The sequence below is a fragment of the Galleria mellonella genome, unplaced genomic scaffold, assembly GCF_026898425.1.
Source record: "Galleria mellonella isolate WM207_F2 unplaced genomic scaffold, CSIRO_AGI_GalMel_v1 utg38, whole genome shotgun sequence".
NCBI lineage: Eukaryota > Metazoa > Arthropoda > Insecta > Lepidoptera > Pyralidae > Galleria > Galleria mellonella.
Window position 1 is genome coordinate 4,760,229 of NW_026442090.1, and position 23,389 is coordinate 4,783,617.

General features: G+C 33.6%; 2 protein-coding genes across 3 annotated transcripts in view; both read left to right on the plus strand.

The window, feature by feature from the left end:
- Positions 1 to 23,389, plus strand: part of LOC113522506 (extracellular sulfatase SULF-1 homolog) — a 138,102-nt gene that overhangs the window by 47,563 nt on the left and 67,150 nt on the right. For both annotated transcript variants that reach the window (XM_052897940.1, XM_052897941.1), the window contains exons 2-3: positions 17,467 to 18,306; positions 18,822 to 18,961. In XM_052897940.1, coding sequence (XP_052753900.1) covers positions 17,621 to 18,306; positions 18,822 to 18,961 — 826 coding nt within the window. In that variant the 5' untranslated portion in view covers positions 17,467 to 17,620. The remainder of the gene's footprint in view (positions 1 to 17,466; positions 18,307 to 18,821; positions 18,962 to 23,389) is intronic.
- Positions 7,515 to 17,541, plus strand: LOC128201262 (craniofacial development protein 2-like). The gene is made up of 4 exons (XM_052897720.1): positions 7,515 to 8,391; positions 9,305 to 9,454; positions 9,531 to 9,634; positions 17,467 to 17,541. The coding sequence occupies exons 1-4, from the start codon at positions 7,515 to 7,517 to the stop codon at positions 17,539 to 17,541; spliced, it is 1,206 nt and encodes a 401-aa protein (XP_052753680.1).

Consider the following 23,389-nt stretch of genomic DNA (forward strand, 5'->3'; position numbering starts at 1 on the left):
CACTAGTCTTTAAGTTCAACTAATTAATTATAACACAAAAAAGTGGTTCAGGTTTCATTGATCTAACATAAAATGAATAATATTTGGGGTACATTATTCATCAATTTTTATACAAAATTGACCTTTTTAAATTTTTTTTTTTATAGAAAACTAAGCATACCGATTAGCTTTTATTTAATACGAGGCAATCTTATCTCTCTAGCTAATAAAAAAAAAAAAAAAAACTCAACGTACCTATTTATATATTTTGCGATTATTTAATATAAGTACAAATTTACATTGAAAAACAAAGTGTATTCGATTTCAGCGTCCACGTCTTTCAATCTCGACTTTAGGTACCTGATTAAAGGAAACAGTTTATTGATTTTCCACGAGGTAACCGTTTACCTGGTACTAAATCTCGGTAATCCATTTCAGAATATTCTATGTTAAATATTCTTTACACCTTTTTCAAAAGTGCTGATAAAATTATTTTTCTCGTAATATCTTTAATATTATTGCTTTCAAAATTATGAAAACAGATGTGGATTATAGCAAATAGCTGGAAAATTACGTAATAAATTTAAAAATTTGTGAGATATATATTTTACTACATTATATCTACATCGTACTTTTTATTACATACGAGTATTGTAATCTTTTGGAGGAAACAATAAAGAGTATCTATCTATCTATCTATATGAAGTCATACAGAACGATGTTTAATAAGTAGGATTTTGCTTAGCAAAAAAATTAAATACTTGCAAAATTAATAACTATTTAAGTTATAAGTAGGTAAGTAGTTATAAGTAGTATTAATTAGTAACTGCGTAAGTTTATTACACAAGAGCAAACCATATCCATTGTAAATAGAATTATCAAAGTCGTATATAGTACATAGATGTTGCGTAAAATACGTACAAAAAAAAATATAGACGAATTGAGAACATCATATTGTTAGAAATCGCTTAAAATCTCCAAAAATGAATAATAAATAGTAAAAGAAGGGGTGAATGTGAAATAATCATACATACAGATAGCTAAAGTCGCAGACACATTTATTATAGTAATGAATAAAGTGCCTACAACACTATGAACCCTAATAAACTAGCAGATATCTGATAAGTCTCAACAATCTCTCTAAATGAGATGTTATTGAACTGAATCATTTGGTTCTGATAAAATAGTCGTAAAGACTCATTCTATGTTAGAATAAAATTACTTCAATGAAATGCATGTAGTTTTATTTAAAGTTGCCCTTAACAATGCTAATTTTACTGCCTGCGATATCGCTATACGTTGGCGGGGTACCATTGAATGACGATCGGTGAGCATGAAGTCTGGCCAGTTGACATATTGTGACGAATTAACCTGGAAATACCCACGATGATGTCCAGGGAAGACCGTGTGGAGGTCTTTTTGACCGGATACATTACTAACAATGCGGACTAATCCCCTTATATAAGAGTTATTTGCGTGGGTATCTAGTCGCCTTTTTTTATACGACATTGAATGGTAAACAAGCTGACGGTCCACCTGATGGAAAGTGATAACCGTCGCCTATAGACATGAGCAGTAACGTGGACATAACAGAGTATACTGTTTTGTCCATGGTACCCCTATGCGTTGCCATTCCTGAGGACTCAGGTGTTATTTCTCTGTACCCAGTAAATTCACACCATATCCTGCCCTTCAAACCGAAACATAGCCATGCAAACACAGCTGCTTCACGGTTGAAACACGAATGGGACAGAGGTACCCAAGGAATCGACTTTTGTAGACGATTTTGTGTCCTCTTACGACACCTACAGGAAAGTAAGGAGTGGCCTATTCTATGCCGGGACCTACACGACTGAGCATATACAGAGTAAATTCTGTAATGTTCAGCTGGGTTTTTAACCTGTTTGCCATTAAAACTTCTAAAATCCTCAATTTTTAAAGTAGGTATATATTTTCACTTTATGTAGCGTTCTTTAAGTTACTTGAACACTGAAATGATTACAGTATTGCCTGCCATGCTATCAAGCTGTCTGTCTACTACATATCTCAACAGGGTAATGTAAACGTAGGTCCTCAACAAATGTGGTCGTTGCTCTCACATCACTTGCAATCAGTAGTGCCATCGGCTGCTAACTTGCTGTATTAGTTATGGCCTATAGGCAATCTCTTCGACCCAACATTACTTTATCTTGATCGTAATTGGAATTGATATACTAGAACTAGAAGTTATGTGTTTCAACTGTCGATACATTGAATTGTAATTTATATTGTCTCGTCCATTTGCTTTACATATTGTATTTTGATATTATTTTTTAATTTTTTTAAACAAAATGGTGGAGTTTAGTTTTAAGATAATTATTATAGGATCGCCTTAAAAAGAAATTGTCATAATTAAGAAAAGTATTAAGTAAACAATTATATTATTCTAATATCTTTCTTATTTCAAATTTGATAAAAATAAAATTTAATTATTATATATTGTATAATTGCAGTGGCTGTCAAGTCGTATAGGGATGACAGTGTTAGAACATTGAATATGAATCATTCTTTTTAAAGGAGGCCATTTTAAAATTACATGAAAATATCAATTTTTATTATAATATTTTGGTTGCAGTTTTTAACCAAAAAAAATTGACAGCCCAATACGTTGGTACCTGGAACAACTAAATATTTAAATAATTACTTATCCCTTCTTCGAATATATACACTCCTTCGAAATTTATCACCAGTTTTTAATTGTCATGTGCAGAATTGAATACAAAATTATATTAAAATAGTAACAAACAAACAAGTAAGTAATACAACCCCGCTAATTTCTCATCCAAACTCCATTTGTTAAAATTGAACGTGTAGAATTTGTTTGTTGTTTCCTACACGACTCCGGCAAACAAATGTATTAGCAAGTTTATCTTCGGAAGGGCGGAAATTTAAATATTTAACCAGAGTTAAATATTCCTTTTCATAATTATAAGAATGGTTTACACGTGTTCAAATACTTTAGCATTCTCTCAAGGGAGCGCGTCAGGTCGTGACCACCAGAGTATGAAGGTAATCAGAGCCCCTACTATATGTTTTGTTTGAGAAAAATAAATTATTTCTCATTATTTTAGATAAAATAGGTATTTGCCTATGTAGTTATATATTAACAAATACCTATAATAAATATATTCGAATATAAATAATGGTTATTAATTATAACTCATATTTATAATGTAAATTATAAAGATACAAAGTTTATTGACCGTCCTTGTTGATATATTAATAAAATCGTTTAAATTAATATTAATAAAATATAGTTACATTAGTTTCTGGACAAATATTTTATTTTTCTCATATATAATATTTATATAGTTTTTTAAAAGCTCATAAAGTATATGAATACTATTTGAAGAAAATATTTTTTATTTTTTAATAATATTGTGTACTGATTCAATTTATTTTCGAATATATTGATTTGGTTAAGTCTGATTTAATTTTAGCTTTAGCTTTATATTCTAATTTCTGAGCAATCGAGTTAAAATTCAGAATATAGTCTTAGAATATCTACATCATGAAATATTGTTTTCACAGTATTTTTTTAGAAAATTCTGATTATAAGAGCTTTAGTTTGATCTGCTACAAAATCATATTAAAATAATGTAATTGCTATAATAAGACTCATTAATTAAATTAAAAATAAATTTATTTTTCTATCCCGTATCTGTCTATTCAATAGCAGCATTCCTCTCAAAACATCACTAAAAGTCTTAACTGCGGTTGCCAACCCGCTTGCCTAACGTGGCAACTACGGGGGGAAAGGGATTGTTAGTAATGGAGACTGAGAATCCTATTGCTAGCAATATACCCAACCAGGTCGACCTCCTCGCGGTTCTCCCTAGAAACTATCATGGTTAATTCCTGATGATGGTTAATCATGATGGGCTAACTGACCTGTTTTCATTCTCATCTATCACCCTTCACTGGTGCTCCGGCAGCGTATCTCGTTAGCGCAGGCGGGGTTACCATACCATTTTCACCCATCAAAAAAAAAACATGGCAACTACTGGCGAAACAAGGCTTAATGCTTAGCAGTAAATAGTTAACGGTTGATATGATGTGACGATATATATCTATTGAAAAAGGATGTGCAAGCGAATGCTTTTGATATACCTAACTTTTTTATTCGGCCTTCACTAATAGGACCGGTCATCAAGTCCTTGTGTTACTAGTTGCTGTTTATCAATTTATTATGCATTATAAACTGTGTGAATGTTTTAGGTATAATAAATACAATTTGTTGTTTTTAATTCTATTTAAAAACAGGTTCGCAAGCTTTCTAAAGTCTGCACATGTTTTCTTAGCAAGTGAATATAAAATTTTTAGAACGTTTGGAATGTTGATTACTTACATTTTTGCATTAAAATATTTTCTATAGGTATTAATAGTAAATATCTTATTATTAATATTATAAATGTTAAAATAAGTTTGCTTCTTCTTGACATCTTAACCAGTCAACCAATCATTATCAAATTTAACATAAATCGTGTGGTGTTTGGGATAGAGAAGAACATACGATATATTTTTTTATTTACTATATTAGCCAAAAGGAACTAGTTCAGCTAATTCTGTAAGTGTCCCAGTCTAATATATACAGCTGCAGAGCGTTAGTTTTCAACCAGTTCCTCTCCTAATAAAATAGAACACACGGGTACATTACAATTGTAGGATACAAGAATGTGTTTATGTATTATATATCGATTAATTATATAACTTTCTTGTATAAACGCGATGTCTGGTGAGATTTTCCCAAGAGACTATAGCATGGGGTTCTTCAAAAGGGGGGTAAAGAGGTTTCTTCAGGGTCGGCAACGCACGCGTAATACCTCTGGTATTGCAGGTGTTCATAGGCTATGGTAACCACTTATCATCAGGTGGGTCGTATGCTTGTTTGCTACCTCAGTGGTATAAAAAAATCTATTAATATATGAAGTATAATTTTTGCACAATAGAAACTTCAATTTTGACCAAATTTGTACAGAACCCACGGATTATTTTAATTTTAATAAAAATGTGTTCATAATTTTTCTACATGAGAGTTCAATTCACAAATGCCTTTTTTGACGACAGTTGCAAATTTATTGCCGTAAAAACCGAGTTCTCAATTTAATAATCGGTTTTCGCTAGTCTATGATACAGATTGTTCCCTACAGGTGATGGCTTGGAAGTAGTTAATGAACACAGTAAAACGGGCGTACTTAAACGCGAAATTAAGCTTGAATTAAGGATACGACTCAGTTTGCAGACGAATAAACTCGGATAACGAGACTCAGTTTTAAGAAGCTGCGCGTGAGAATGCATACCGTTAATGTAACGACGTCGGGAACTTTATTGCGAATTAAACAGGGGAACAAATGAAAGTTTTAAACACACTGAGTTCGTGATTAAGTATTTTATATTAGACTTTGCCATTGTCTTGTTATGAAAGCGTTGAAAAGAAAGGATTTCATTTTATTAAATTAGTTATTTATAGCCAGTTTAATATTATATTTTCTGTGTCTATAGTAAATGTACCAGAAGAAGACTATACACAATATATTTGTTATATACAAGTGAATGTTGTACCTCTGTCTCACTGCAGCTATGAGTATGCTTGCATGACTGTGTTCCAGTTTGAGGAGATATGGCAGTGTATTAATAGGAAATGGGGGCGCCATATCTCTATACCATAGTCTTCAAAAGTGACAACGCATGAGCGTATTAGTATATTCTGTTATATTTATAGTGCTGTCCATATCTACAGACAGCAATTAATGTTTTCTATCAGGTGGGCCTTCAACTTGTTTGCTATTACAAGTTACAATTGAAAATCTAATACTTTTATATATAAACATAAAACATTTTAGGTAATGAATCGACGAAAATTTACGACGGGGGAGCCAAAAAGCTGAAGCGGCAATTTCGGAAGTTTTAAATGAATGCGCAATGTCCTGCCGTCGTTAAGTTAATTCAATGCACTTTTAATTTAACTTTGACAGTATCATCTAATTTGACAGGGTGAAAAATCTGTCCATTAGGTTATTAAAAGATACTTTTTTTTCTACTTGATTAAGTACACTACAATAATTATAGTCTTCATGAGTATTATCAGGTTAGCAGTAGCAATAAGCTTAGTTGAGTATTGCTTTAATTCGATTTGGAGATCCCAAGATCGATTCTTAGACTCAAAATTTTTATATTTATATTTGGATCATTTAAAAATGATTTATGCTTTGTTTCATGTTTTAATGTAAGCTTGGAATTTATTGTTACATTAAATTCAATATCTTATAAATGTGAAATGTTATTTTTAATCATATTAATATCACTAGTGGCTAATGATAAAAGTGATTGTCACATTTAATGACTTAATGTTGCACTAGCTATTTGCAAATGAATGTGAACTATGCATTTTTTATTTTTATACGAATGAAAACAAGCACAATGTGATAGTTTTTTTTATACAACTTAGCATGGAAAACAAGCTGACGGCTTACCTAATGGAAAGTGGTAACCGTCGCCTATAGACATGAGCAGTACCATGGACATAATGGAGTATACTGTTCGCCCATAATACCCATGCGTCGCCATTCCTGACGACTCGAGTGTTATTCTTCTGTACCCTGGGTGGGATTTCACTGCCATATCCCACCCTTCAAATCGAAACACAGCCATGCTTCACGGTTCAACTGCTTCACGGTAGAAACACGAATGGGACAGATGTTTAGGCACCTCTGTCCCGCAAATGACTTTTATACAAAGTCTTTGTTTGGTAAAATATATAATAAATTTAAATTTAATTCTAAGGTCTCTATTTGCTTGTTCTGTACGATCACTTCACTTCATTGCTAATTGAACGTAACCGATGATTCATGAATAAATCTGGTTCATGAATAAATCTAAACGCAGTGACAATCTTGCAATTTCATTTCGAGAGTGCTTTGTAGCAGAACTTATGATTCCGCGTAGCATACGATATTTCATTTGTTTCATGTGAATTATTCTAAGTCAACTTCAGAGAGCACGGAAAATCGTCGTCAGTTTGACACGTAGAGTTCTTTGTATATAATGATGACGGTTTACCAACTCTTGACACCAGAGACCTTCACACAAGTAGTAGGAAATGGTAGGCGATGGTATGTCTGAGTTTATTTAATTTCACTGATATCCGTTCAGCCTTTAAAACGTAATTAACTACGCGAATACAATACAAATAATATCAATATATTAATAATTATGTTTCATTACAACTTTAGTATATACTTACTTCAATAATATATACTTTCTTCAACCAAGTCCTCTCTATTAATCTGTCCGATTGTGGAGTAAGGGCATACGGGTACGCAACCCCGGCCTCCATAGCTACTACAGTTACAAAACCTATGTCCTCTCCGTAGCTGTAGTATCCCCCATATAGTTCCTTTCCACTTATCACCTCCTTTCCTTATAACCTATTCCTTTCCCAATGTAACCTATTTCCTTTCCCTATCCGATGTTAAGAAGAGCAGTTCTTTTTCAAAATGATAAGAGAAATTAAAACGCAACTACCCCAGGAGGGTACCGGCACTGCCGGAGAATCCGTCCCTGAGTGCAACTCAGGCAGTCCCATCGTATCTGGGGGGGACAAATTTCTCATCGACGGCGATGCGTTATGCCACGGGTCACGTCATGTCTCCCCTGTTTCCCCAAATGGCAAAAAGAGGGCAAAGGAATGCCAAATTGCAACGATGAATGTTTGTGGAAGTATGGATAGTAAAATAGACGAAGTATGTGAGATGATGAGTGAAAGAAGAATTGATGTATTAGGAGTAAGTGAAACAAAAAAGAAAGGCTGCTCTATTACTACTTATGACCGATATACTGGGTACTGGTCTGGAGTTAATGACTCTGAAAGAAGCAGCCAAGGAGTGGGAGTTATTTTGTCAGAGAGAATGAATGCATCTGTTAAAGAATTTGAATTTGTAAGTCCTAGACTCCTCTGGATACGACTGAAAGTTGGTTTGACCCGTATTTTTCTCCTTTGCGCTTATGCCCCGGATATGTCCAAGCCACCAAAGGTCAGAGAGGATTTCTGGGATAGTGTAAGAGAGATTATGACTAAATGTAAGGAGAATGAAAGAATTATTTTGATAGGTGATTTTAATGGCTGGGTGGGAATCCGTCGCGATGGATATGAAAGGAATTTAGGAATGTTTGGAGATAAAAGAGTGAATGAAAATGGTGAAAGTTTATTAGAAGTATGCCTGGAGAGAAATCTGGTGGTGACTAATACTTTGTTTAGTCACAAACTGATTCATATGTATACATGGCAAAGGCAAACTGAGAGAAGTATGATTGATTTTGTAATTGTGGATGAACGATTGAGAGCGAAAGTGAAGGATACAAGAGTCTATCGTGGTACGAATGTCGGAACCGATCACTTTTTGGTGATATCGAGAATAGGTGGCTTATTCAATAAATGGCGACATCGTCCACGTGTTCGTATGTCAGAAATAGAAAGAGTAAGAGTAGAGAGACTGACAGAAGAACAGGTTCGAAATCAGTATCAAGAAAGATTGAATGAAAGATTTAGAGAGCTACTGAAGAAAGATAACTATGAGATAGAAGAATTTTGGAAGGAATTTAAATGCGGAATCTTTGATATAGCTACTCAAGTTTGTGGTGTAAGTAAGAGGAAGGATGTTAAGATGAGAATGAATGTATGGTGGGATGGCGAAGTGAAAGAAATGGTGGCTCTAAAGAAAAGGCATGGATGGATTTGTTAGCTACCAGAGCTAATAAGAGAATGCAAGGTAATGTAAGTGACATTGAAAAAATTGCAAAAGAGAAGTATGATGTAATGAAAAAGAAAGTTAAAGAATTAGTAAGCAAAAGAAAGAGGAATGTAAGGATGAGTATGAAAGGAAATTCTCTAGAAATTTTCGAGCTAATCAAAAGCTTTTCTGGCATTTAGTTCGAACAGCTAGAGGTAAAAAGAGAGATCCGAAAATGGGCGTGATAAGGGATATGGATGGTAATGTTATCACGGAACAAAAGGAAGTCTTAGATCATTGGAAGAGATATTTTGAAAGTTTATTTGAACGTGGAAGTGAAAGAAAGAATGTTGAAAATGAAATAATGGACGAAGAAGTTGACAGTGAAAGTGATATAAGTATGGATGAAGTAATGAATGCAATGAAGATTATGAAATTTGGTAAAGCAGCGGGATTCGATAGAATATCTGCCGAAATGCTTAAAGAAGGTGGAGAAATCATTGTAGACCTGCTGTGTCTGCTGTTTAATAAATGTTGGCGGTCCGGTTGTGTTCCAGGTGACTGGAGCAAAGCTGTTATTGTGCCACTATATAAAGGCAGCGGATCACAGCAGGAGTGCAAAAATTTCCGCGGAATAAGCCTTCTTAGTGTTGTAGGCAAATTGTATGCTAGGATTTTGATTAAAAGAGTGATGAATGAGACGGAAAGTAAAATTTGGGATGTGCAAGCAGGGTTTCGAAAGGGTATGGGATACGGATAGTCTTTTCTTAAGGTGCATAACAGAGTTAGCTCAACATCAGAAGGTTTTCTGCGCCTTCATTGACCTTGAAAAGGCTTATGATAGAGTGGAGAGGAATGAACTGTGGTCAACACTGGCAATGTATGGGGTGAGCAGCCATTTGATACGGGCATTCAAATCTTTATATAAGGATTCAAATGCCTGTGTCAGAATAAATGGAGTCTTTACAGACTGGTTTGGCATTGAACGCGGTGTTAGACAGGGCTGTGTAGCGTCTCCTTGGCTGTTCAACCTATTTATGGACAGTTGCTTGACCGATTTGAAAGGATCTAATTGTGGATTCAGGATGAATGAGTCTCTGTTTAAGACTCTTTTATACGCCGACGACCAAGTACTTTTTGCATCGTCGGAGTATGAATTACAACAAATGGTGACTATAATGAATGAAGCGTATGCAAGAAAAGGTATGAAAATAAATGCGAAGAAGACGAAGGTAATGGTTTTTGAGAGGAATGAAAGTTTAACGGCATGCCAATTATGATAGGAGATGAAAAAGTAGTGAGTGAGTTTCTATATTTAGGTTCTTTGTTTACGAGGGATGGGAAGTGTGACAGAGATATTGAGAGGAGACTAAAAGCGGGAAACAGTGTTAACGGTGCACTGCTCTCGATATCGAGCAAAGCTCGCCTTGCTATAATTCAAGGAGTACTGACACCAACACTCATGTATGGAAGCGAATCGTGGGTATGGCAGAAGAAGCATAAAGTAAGATAAATGCTGTACAGATGAGAGCTTTGAGATCAATATTACTTTAAAAGATAGAGTAAGAAACAGTGTGATTAGAGAGAAGTGTGGACTGAAAGACGATGTAGTGACAAAAATTGAAAAAGGAATGTTGCGTTGGTTTGGTCATTTGGAGAGGATGGATGAAAGAAGAATTACGAAAGAGATTTATCGAGCAAGAATGAATATATAGACGGACGTATGTCGACCAAATAGGCGACGTGCTGAAGAAGGGCCAAATTAAAAGTACCCGTAACCGACGAGCGTGTATGACAAGATTGATGAATGTGGAAGAAGCGAAAGAGGTTTGTTTGAATCGAAGCATTTGGCGTTCCATTGTTTCTGCCTACCCTAATGGGAGACAGGCGTGACAGATATGTATGTATGTATGTATGTATCTTCAACCAAGAAGTTTTTGAACATTCATTGATAAGGTTCGTTTTCGCTAAGATTGTCTTGGTAAGACGTGTTTGCAAACCGATAAATCCTAGATTAACGCATGAAGAACCTACTTATATCGCAATTTGCATAAACAAAGTCGAAATACACATAGCATTTAGCAATGAAAATAGCTAGTCTTTTCGTATTTGCATTATGATCAATTATGTTAGTTCATTACGTATTCAATTAGTAATAATTCAAAATCATCTAAAATATTTTATACATACTTATCGTTTGGTGTAAAATAAAAAAAAAAATGGTAAACGACGAAAGCACGATGATATTTTATCAGTTTTATTTATCTACATCCACTGTGCTCTTACTTTGTATATTTAACGACTAGTATTTACTCGCGCCTTTGTCCGCGTGATGTTTACTGACCAGGACAAAAATAGCCTTTGTATTTTTACATCCCATATAATATATGTATATTAAATTTCATAGTGATTGGTTAAGGTGATAAGACGTAATAGATATATAAATAAACTCACATTTTTAATATTAGTAAAGATTATTACTTTGCATATATTCGTAATTACAACATATGTATTAAGAGAAACGGGTAAAAAATTAAAAAAATGCTTGATAGTGCAGTTCTCTTTTATCTCATCTATATGGATAGGACAATATTAACACAATGACGAAACCCCAAAACAAAAGATGATAGAAAATAAGTAGAAAAATAAGACGGACACATTATGATGGCCAGTAATACGCTACAGGTACTTATCCATATTATAATTTCGATTTTTTAGTTTAATAGGTATTAGCAATTCCTTTCCTGAGAACGCTATTTGTTGCTTGTGAAAATCTTTTAAAAATATATTTCATTTATTTATTTAATTCTTTATTATACACACCAGTTATAAGATTATGACAGAGCTAATCAAATGTACAAAGGCGAGGTTAACTCTAATAGAGTTTTCTTCCAGCAAACCCAAAGTGGAAAGGAGCATCAATGTCAGCGGATAGAGCAGTGTACAATATTGTGACAATTTTTATACAAATTTCAATTCCATATTATATATTTTTATTTCTGTATTTAGATCTGTTAACAAACAAACATAAACGAAGTGCTGGCACCGTTTCAGTTAACTTTACATTAGACCTTTGACTAAGTGATTACTTTCCCTGAGGATTAAAGGACCATTAACGATATGTCAATCCCAGAACTTCCTAACCTTTAACCTTTGATTATACCTAATAGATTGAACGGATTGTATCTGTATTATGGGTAGTATATATTTTTTTACATTAGGGGTTAAAAATAAACTCGCTTGCGCTATTGGTTTCCGCTGGGAGGATAGTAAGGGATAGGATAGGTGAACTAAACTAATAAACCTACGTCAGTTGGTTTACCGTGCGTGGAAGTCCTTCTAACAAGGTATATTGCTAGCAAGCTTTGGTTGCCTTCACGAAACATTTTTCTCAGCATTTAGTACACAAATGTGGAAGTGAAATTACTACGTACGAAAAAAAAAAAAAATTTGAGGCTTGCGTTATGAACGGTAAAGTGGGCATTATTAGAACATTCTGTTATACATTTTCATCAGGTGACCTCATAGCTTGTTTGCCATTTCAAATTCAAAATAAAATGTAAGTATTTCAATTTTAAACGAGTTCTGCATCATAATTTATTTATATTTCAATCCACATACAGTGTGTGTTCACGTTTCCTGAGTATTTGACTTTTAAACTTAATTTCAGTTTATAGAACTCGGAACGTTCCACGCGTTGTCGCGTCCATAAAACCGACCCTTATGCGGCACGCTTACCTCCCACTTTCCAAAGGGAATTAATGTTTCAAAAACTGAAGAATCAGAAGTTTGTTTTTCGGGAACCATTAGGGAGATTTACATAAAGCATCCGCCACCGTTGGCTGGCAAAACTTCGCGAATTGGGTGATTAGCTTCAAATTTATAAGGGTTCATTATTAACATTACCTACTGCGCTTCGGAATTCTTATGAAATTAATTAGATATTAAAGTCTGTATTTTATTTGGTTTATGTTTAAGTATACTCATACTATTAAAAATGTTGCAGAGTAACTCGTCTATTGAAAAATACACATATGGATGTAAAATGCCCATATTGAATTAAAATTGGTGTATCTTATTTTGAATATTTATGTACATATATAAAGAGATAGTAACAGCAAAAATATTTAAATTATAATATAACGAATCATCATCATCTTGCCTACCCTTATAAAAAAAAAATTATAATATATGAGGTAACAGCAAAAATATTTTTATCCATATAACGAAAAAGATTTCCCTTATAGTTTTATTTGACCGGCCGCATAATATTTTTATCCATATTACAAAAAGATTTCGTCAACCCTCTTTGGGAAATAACGAATATCCAATTATAAAAAAAAAAAAAAATAACAACCACAGTGAAAATGTTAATTAAGGCACCACTAGTAGTCGTGAGAATTGTTAATTTTTAAATACGTCAGATCAAGTACATATTGTATAAAGCAATTTCAATTATGAACACATAGATACTTACAAATTTATTGGTGACAATTTAGTTTGTATTCCATTGTAAATTCATATAATAATCCTATTAATATATTAAATGCGAAAGTTTCTGACGATGGATGGTTGGATGTTTGTTACTCTTTCACGCCTAAACTACTGAACGGATTTGAATGAAATTTAATACACGAATAGGTTATATACTAACTTTGTACATACACTATTTTATATACTGATTCACGTGGGGGAAGCCGCGGGATACAGCTAGTAATAAATAATATTGCAATTGGTACAGAATTGGGAAAGCATCCGCGTAACGTAGTCGTAAAAAAGTCAATGTACATGTGACCTTAATATTTGATAGTGTAAACGCCTCACAAGACGAACGTTATCATCACAACTATAAACTTAAAAGGATAACACCACTATGTGTTAATGCTTCTGTTTTTGAACAAACCATTTATATTTGTTTATGAGGTCGTGGGTGGCATAATGATGTTTGATTTCATCATTAACCTCCTTACTTAAAATGACGTTGCTCGGTAATCAATGACTAAATTCCTATACGCCCATACAAAAAGCTTTTACAAATTAATTAGAAACTGAAGAGACTTATTTAATGTCTTTAAGTGATTTAAGAATTTTGGATGAACAGATACAGATGTCAGCACTTTAATAGTCCATTTACGTCCCATTGTTGGGCAATGTTTTTTCCAATGAGTAGGTAATAACTGGCATTTGTAGTGATATTTTCCCTCCTGCTTTATTGTGGTCTGTTTCCTTAGTCGCCTCTGAAGACATACTGAAGATAGTGAGTGGTGATTACACTTTGTATCTTTTATTCCGTATGGTATGGAAAAATATGTAGGTAACATTTAGTAAATTACAATGAGTTTTTTTTATACAACTTAGAGTGGCAAACAAGCTGACAGCCCACCTGATGGAAAGTGGTAACCATCGCCTATAGACATGAGCAGTATCATGGACATAACAGAGTATACTGTTTTGCCCATGATACTCCCCATGTGTTGTCATTCTGTTATTCCTCTGTATCCTGTAAATTCACTGCCATATCCCACCCTTCAAACAGAAACACAACTGCTTCATGGTAGAAATACGAATAGGGCAGCGGTGCCCAAGCAAACGACTTCTGTACAAAGTGTTCCTCTGATATATACTTAAATAGATATTTTTTTCCTACTCTCTAATAAATATATGTTTTTAAATAATTTATAATTATTATAATAGTTGAATAATTAAAAAAATTTCTAACACCAATGTAATCTTTTTTTAAAAAATACTTCGCTTTTAGTGAACTAAGATATTATCAGACCCAATTCCATTAATAGGTATTTGTTTAGAAGTTTTTGAGTGATGCGTGCAGAAACACGATCAAACTATAGTTTTATTACATACTGAATGAATCGAGGAAGCGTTTAACCGGTGAAATTGAATATTTTTTCCAAAGAAGCGTGATTCGAAAAATGACAATAAATTTTAAACTTTCTATAATAACGTAGTTGCAGATATTGCTTTATAGTGAAACTTTAGTACTAAATATACGTATAAATAAAAACAGATAAACGGATGAACAAATAAGTTTATGAATTAAGTTATTAAAAAAATCATAAACTTTCTCATTTGTAATATTAGTAAAATATATAATATTGACTAGGATTACCTGCGACTTTGTCCACGTGATTGAGATTAGTTTATTAACTGAGATAAAAATTTGTTTATGCCCTCAAAAATTTCATAGCTATTGTTAGGCGTTAAGATTAAATAAACAAATTGTCCATGGACCACTGATTATAATATTATTATTTTATTACAAATGCTTTCGGATACCTACATCCAATATAGTAACAATATCGATCAGTTCTCGGCTCGTCCCCTATCAATTAAACTCCGCAGACTGGAGGTGCATAAATCACGACGAGCGTGCACGAGGCCAGCTATTTGATACACCCTTGACGTACAATCGACATTGAATTGAGATAAAATACACGATTGATAATAAATAAAAGAGAATGTCTTTTTATAGTATAGTAGGTATGCGGGAAGAGGGATTGTTAGTAATGTGGACATTTTTTCCCCGTTGCTAGCAATATAGACGGTAAGATTGGCCTCTATACGGATCCCCTGGAAACTGTCGTGGTTCTAGTAAATTCGCGAATTCACGATGGGCCAACTGAACTGACTTCATCCTATTCGTTTTATCTGTCCCTGGTGCTGTGTCATTGTATATTGGCTAGTGCAGGTACCATTTCATTTAGGGGGAAAGGGTTTGTCAGTAATGGGTCTAATTTCACCAGAACTAGCAATCACCCTATCAGGTCGACCTCCACGCGGTTCCCCCTGGAAACTATCATGATTAATTCTAGTGAAATTTGTTTTTTTTCGTACTGTTATTGCTGTTGGCCGCAGATGGTCTTTACAGCTTCACCGGGCGCGAGTGAAATTCGTTATGATGGACTAACTAACATGCTTTTTCTTCTTACCTATCACCCCTCACAGGCGACCTGCCAGCGTATACCGATAGCGCAGACGGGGTTACCATTTCATTATCATCCATTAAAAAAACATTTCAAATTCATCCATAAAAAAATAGTAGTAATAATTATAGTATCTAGAATAATCTTCGCGTAGATGTATTTTAGTATGTGGTTTCGTTTCTTTTTCTGACGGTTTCATGGTTTTCATAAACATAACATCACTTTTGACAGGAATATGCCCGTCGCTACAATATTTTTAGATGTAGCGGTTAAAACTAGTTTAATCTATATATATGTACCTATTTTAATTGTAAAGTACATCGCAGTCGTCCATGGAAATATTGTCTGGTTTGCACAGAAAAACAGCGCTGTGGCAGTAAATAAAGTGCCATAGCATATTGCTGAGTGCTGGCCACGTTGGCAGCAAATTGTTACAAATTAATATTAATGTATTATTTATTTTGTTTTATAAATGCAATTGGTTGTCAATAAAGATGTTGTCTTTCTTTCTTGCTTGCTTTTTTTTTCTTTCTTGCTTTCTTTCTTTCTTTCTATTTTCATGCCAAGTTTCTTGCGAAGTAGAAGTAGAGAGGTTCGAATGATATTTTACTAATAATAAAGCAATCAAATTTAACACTATTTCTAATTAATCTCTTTAATTGTACATATATTAAAAGTGTCATTATATATATATATATATATATATATATATATATATATATATATATATATATATATATATATATATATATATATATATATATATATATATATATATATATATATATTATATCATAAACATTAGAAACAAGCATATAGCATGTCTTATGGTAAACAGCTACTATAAGCTCATGGACTTCTGCAATACCAGGGGTGTCACATGCGCATTACCGACTCTGAAGGAACTTTTTTTTTAAGAATTCCATTTTGTATTTTTTAGGTGAAACTATTTATAAATGCATTACAAGTAATTTACAAGCGTAATAAAACCTTGGCAAACAAATAGAGTGTACGCTAAATTAAATTTCATTAAAACCACACTGTACGCGACAATTTAGGTTTTGTTTTTAATTTTATTTAAAGTTATATAGATTCATTACAATTTATAATTAAGATAATTCATAGTCATAATATGCCATTATATAACTTTATTTTTTGTATGTTCAATTGGTACATAATATTGCTATTTTGAGGTTTGCATTTAAATAAAGTAATGCGCATTTAGCAGTCGATGAATCGAAGTATACCTACCGATCCAATTCTGTTAAAAGCGGCTCACGATTGATGCTGGTGGAATACCATTAAATAGTTTCCGTATTGATTGCACGCCAAACGGAACATATTTCAGTATCTAGAGTAAACATGGAATAGGCGTACATGACTTATAAATGCGGACTATTGACAGTTTCCTTTTACTTGCAAATACAAATTATATTTATTTACAGTTTAATGCATTTAAATTTTATGAGTGTAGCCTAGTTCGTATTCGACAGATACTAAAAACTTTGCGTGTCAATTGAAATTTTCGACAAACTATACGGTGATGGAAGACGATGATAACTAATCAAACAACAAACAAATCAAATTAAACCGAGTGACGGTGTTGGATAGTGTCCATAATTATGTTATATGATTGTTATGCCACAAATTTGTAGGCATATCAAGAATGTTCCATTCAACAGCCGACAAACGGTTCTGATTATCCCTTTATGGATTATAGTAGTAAATATATTTATTTATTTCTTATTTTGTTAATAAGTTTATTTCTTTGTCCGTAGGTGCTGAATCAAGATGTGCCCGCGCACGAAAAATCGATGCTGGTCATTAAAAATACTAACCACGTAAAATTCTAAGCTTCCACCATTAAGTTGTCATTAATAACGTCATAGAAATACATTTGTTGATAGAATTGTATTAATAAAAAGATACAACATGAATTTTAATATCATATCGCTTCTGTTGACATGGAATTTCATACTGATTTCGGCTAAAATTGATTCCACTGAAGAAGAAGATACTGCTAGAGCGAGAATGTTAAGAAACAGAGAGAATAATCGAAATCGCACTACATTCAATGGCACACTGACAGATCTTCCTGAGCGAAGGTACTTGAGGCATAGGAACAGTTCTAAGTATCGTGGAGACAGGCATAGAACTTGGGAGTACGAAGCGAGGCGAGACAGAAGAAAGCTATCAGCTAGCCATTCTGATGAGAATTATAGTGGCCCTAATCCGACAATAGATCCATTTGGTCCAAAAAGAGAGGATAAGTCACGAAAAAATGAACGCCACAGGAATAGAAGCAATGCGGAGAATATCCCAAACCGAAGACCTGTAAATCAAAGCAAGCCACAAGAAAGGCCATCTCACTCTTTACCAGTGAAGGAGAATACGACAAGGTCTAGATTAAGAGTTATGAACAAATGGCAGGGTGGTGGTTATATACCTTATTCTCAGCCACGCGAGAGAAAGCCAAACATTATCCTTATCTTGACTGACGATCAAGATGTGGAGCTGGGGAGCTTAAATTTTATGCCAAGAACAATGAAGGCGATAAGGAGTGCTGGTGCAGAATTTCGACATGCTTATACCACGACACCTATGTGCTGTCCATCCAGGTGGGACATTTTTTAATATTATTTATTTTAATGTTGATTTATCATCGAGTATAATGTACTTGTTCGTTCGTATATGACACAGCATTCCTTTAAATACGAGGTTCTAAGTTTGACTGTTTTTTGTATACAATACGTGACATTATTACCTTTTTTATGCAACTTAGAATGGCAAGCAAGTTGACGGATCACGTGGTAACCGTCGCCTACACATATAAACATGGTATGTCCTCAGAGTATTCTATGATGTTCATGGTAGCCTTCAGGCATTGCTATTCATGAAGACTATGTTATTATGCCACTGTACTCAATAAACCTTTGTACTTCATATCTTTAATTCACAACCGATTTTGACATTTATTTGTGTAGTTTTCTGCGATTAATAGTATCTCTGCGTAGGTTCCATAGGTTAGCCGTATGCAGTAATGCATATACTACTTATCATTAACTTTAGGCTTTTAGTTTCTTTATCTCTTCCAGTATGTAGTATAATCTTTTTTTCTGTATTTTATTTGCAGGAGTTCTCTACTCACAGGAGTATATGTCCACAACCATAATGTGTACACAAATAATGACAATTGTTCTTCGCCGCAGTGGCAAGCCACACATGAGACAAACACCTTTGCCACATACCTGTCCAATGCTGGATATCGCACTGGTAAGTCATACATTTACTTATTACGAATAGGAGCTGATCCGGCAAATGTTATTTTGTCGTCTACCGGCATTTGCTGAGTTCTTATCGGGATATAAACTATCCTATCTCATAAGTCGGAGCAAACAATAAATATTTACTAAATTTCATTAAAATAGGTTAAGCGCTTTTGTAGATTAGCGTGTACGTACATCCTGATATGGGATTTTTTATGTTAAGATTTATTACTTCAAAAAGATTCACAACACATTACCGACGATCATGTGCCTTTCCCATGTCATGTTGTTTACAATATGTTCTAGGTTCTAATTTATTCCATCTCTCATTGTTCCACTTCATTAAAGCCTACACACACGAAAGACATTTTGTCTGCGGATAAATTGTCTACGAAGTCTTTTATTCTTAGATTAGTTTTACCCGCGACTTCGTTCGCCTAACCGGGATAAAAGGTAGCCTATATCTTTCTCTATCCTATGTAGTACGTGTACATTAGATTTCATAGTAATTGGCACTATAAGAAAACAAATAAATTCACTTTCATATTTAGAATATTAGTAAGAATTAATCTTCATCCTTATTAATTTGAAATAAAATCATATATTTATGTTACAATATTAAAATTTTTGATTAAACAAAACACTTTTTTATTTTTTTGACATGTAGTTGGTCTGTTACTCACTAAGTGGCCTAAAATAGTCTATTATAAATACTTGTATGTCTAGGCCGTGTACTCGTTTTATGTTATTTATTTTAGTGTCTGTTAACTTTACTGTACGCTGTGAATTACTAATGTAGGTAAAATATTCAATGACAAATGTATAAAAACCTGTAGCACAAGTTTTTTTATTTATAATGGTATGTAATGGCCATTTAAGAAGAAGTAGGAACTTGTAAAACCTAGATTTGAAGTATTTTTTTATAGTAACGTATCTCGATGACAACAAACTTAATTTTAGGTAACTCTTATGGATTTTATTGTAAATTTATAAGTTGATAATTTTGATAATAATATGACAATTAGCATTTCATCTTCTGCTTCGTATGCGTGTATTTCAAAAATGAGAAAATCAAAGAAATAAACTACTTCAAGATGGTGTATCAGGATAAAACTTACACCAGATTTAAGATTTACATCTTTAGAAACATAACTTCTACTGAACCTATGACTATTTTTTAATATGCTCTATGTATGAACATTACCTAGTTACAATTTTATTATATTACTAAGATTTATTTATTTATTTATTTATTCATTAGTACAAATATGTGTATATGGCGGACGTAATGCTAAAAGCATTCTCTCCCAGTCAACCATAGAGAAGTGTCAGAATACTCGAATGCGGTACTACTAATTATTGATATACATACATACTAAAATTACATATATAAACAAATAAATATATATGAATAACCAATATACTTACACATATATGATATATACTATATTATACACGAATTTGGGAATAATATAAAGCACTTCTTGATTAAACAAATTAAACCCTGTAGAGAAAACGATGTTATTACATTTGTAAAATTATTCATATATGTAAATTTTTGGCACATTTTAATGATATCTACTTAGTAAGTAGTAATTTACTTGGAACGTTAAAGACCTTGGTGATAAAATAAATGGGAACAAATTTTTTTTTAATCTCTGTCGTTCACTTACCTAGATTACGATTAATCTGTGATATTGTAGGCTCACCCCCTACGACGTGGAAATCAAATAGATATTTTTTGTACATTTTTAGTATCTTTTTCGATTGGCATGAAAAGTGGCATCGCTTTTAAGTACCTACTCATATTTATGAGTATAATTATAATGAGTTTTACATTAGCGGCTATTTTTATACTGCAATGTGCTCCTAGCATAGAATAGGCCACCCCTTCCTCTCCCGTGGGTGTCGTAAAAATCGAATAAAGGAGAGCGAGGGATGGGCAGCAGCGCCCCTCCTAAAACATTTCTAAAAACTGTGGTTGCCAACCCGCCTGCCAAGCGTGGCAACTACTGGCAAAATCTCCAAGGGGGAGGCTTATGTTCAGCAGTGGACTGTTAAAGGCTGATATGATGTAGATGATTTTTTTTAATGGATGATAATGGAATAGTTACCCCGCCTGCGCACACGGTATACACTGGCGGGTCACTAGTGAGGGATGATAGGTGAGGATAAAGCAGGTCAGTTGGCCTATCGTGACTTACAATATAACAATCACTATAGTTTCCAAGGGGAACAGCGTGGAGGTCGACTTAATAGGGGTTTTTTTTAATGGGTAAAAATGGTATGGTAACTCCGCCTGCGCTAAAGGGATACGCTGGCGGAGCACCAGTGAAGGGAGATAGATGAGAACGAAAACAGGCCAGTTAGCCCATCATGATGAATTCATCAGGAATTAACCATGATAGTTTCCAGGGAGAACCGCAAGGAGGTCGACCTGGTTGGGTATATTGCTAGCAATGGGATTCTCTGTCTTCATTACTAACAATCCCTTTCCCCCTACGACCTAATAGGGTATATTGCTAGTAATGGGATTCCCATTACTACTAATTCCCTCTCCCCCTTGATGATGATGATTAGCGGCTGTAGAAATTCATAACTAATTTATATCGTTGCACCGAGTGAATTAATCATAGTATTTTATGATAAATATCATATGGTTTACCTAACAGTCGACAATTTAATGAAATCTATTAGATTACGAATGTTTTGAAACTCATATTTCATTTTGAGTGGATATTTAAGTAGGTATGCATAATTGCTGTTGATTTGCACTTTCAAGCTGGTTTAAATTGAATTGAATTAATTAATTTTATACTTTATAAACCGGATTATTAGAAAAATATGAAAATGAGTGATTGCAAATTTAAATATTCCGTATTAAAATTAGATGTTCTATGCGAATTGATAATTGTATAAACATTTTTTTTTATACAACTTAGAATGACAAACAAGCTAACGGCCCACCTGATGGAAAAGGGTAACCGTCGCCTATAGACATAAGACATAACAGAGTATACTGTTTCACCCATGATACCTCCCATGCGTTGCCATTCCTGAGGACTCAGGTGTTATTCCTCTGTATCCTGTAAATTCACGCCATATCCCACCCTTCAAACCGAAACACAGCCATGTAAACACAACTGCTTCACGGTAGAAACACGAATTAAGTTATACATGATTAGTAAATATATTTTCATTATCGTGACTGTGAAACAGAACAAAGACATGTTGTTGTCTCGCTCTTTTTCTTGAATATAGCGAAAACGTATCTGTCTACAAAGATTCAATTGCAACTTGTATAAGGGGTTTGACAGGAATTTTTTAGCGACGCGACGTCAAAAAAATAGGTAGATCTCAATTCACATATATTTATGTATATTTTTTTTTATACAACTTAGAATGGCAAATAAGCTGACGGTCCACCTGATGGAAAGTGATAACCGTCGTCTATAGACATAAGCAGTACCATAGACATAACAGAGTATACTGTTTCGCCCATGATACCTCCCATGCGTTGCTATTCCTGAGGACTCAGGTGTTATTCCTCTGTTAGGTACAGAGGAATAACACCTGACACCTGTAACTTCATGCCATATCCCATCCTTCAAACCGAAACACAGCTATGCAAACAAAACTGCTTTACGGTTGAAACACGAATGGGACAGAGGTACCCAAGCAATCGACTATTGTACAAAGTCTCCCTCTGGTATACTGACAGACTGACATGACAAAGCCGCGAAATATAGTTAGTACCTAATATATCTTTATATATACAAGTATATACTTAAGTTATCACTGTTTATGTCTAAACCGTAAGAATAAGTGTCTTACTCTAATATTTAAACCTAAAGTATGAAATCTATTACTTATGCTGTGATAAAATCATAATAATTACAATTTATAGGGATTGTAAATTGTAATTTGTAATCTAAAATTTTCCATTTCAATATGAAATTACGAGTATATGTGTCATTTTACACAGGCGCCAGTGTCAATGCTGTTTTATTAGTTTCTCTCAAGAAATTGTTATTTATTAAAGGAATAAAATCTAGAATTAAATCGAGTAGGTCCGTTGGTATATTTAAACATGCAATTCTCAAATATTGAATAAAGATTATATAAATACGGGCTAAGTTGATTATATTGATTTTATTAAATTATCCGATAAAATACTCTATAGCTGTTTTATGTAATTCGTTTAAAATACATTTTGCTTAACGAGTACTTAGGGTCTCTCTCTCAGTCGACATGATTTCTCCCGACATCTTAAACAATTACCGTGATGTTTCCACAAAATAAGACAAAACAACATTAAACTATACTTATAAACTTTCCTCTAAAATCACTCTATTTATAAACGAAAATCGCATTTAAATCCGTTACGTATTTTAAAAGATCTAAGCATTCAGACGGAGGGAAGCGATTTTGTTTT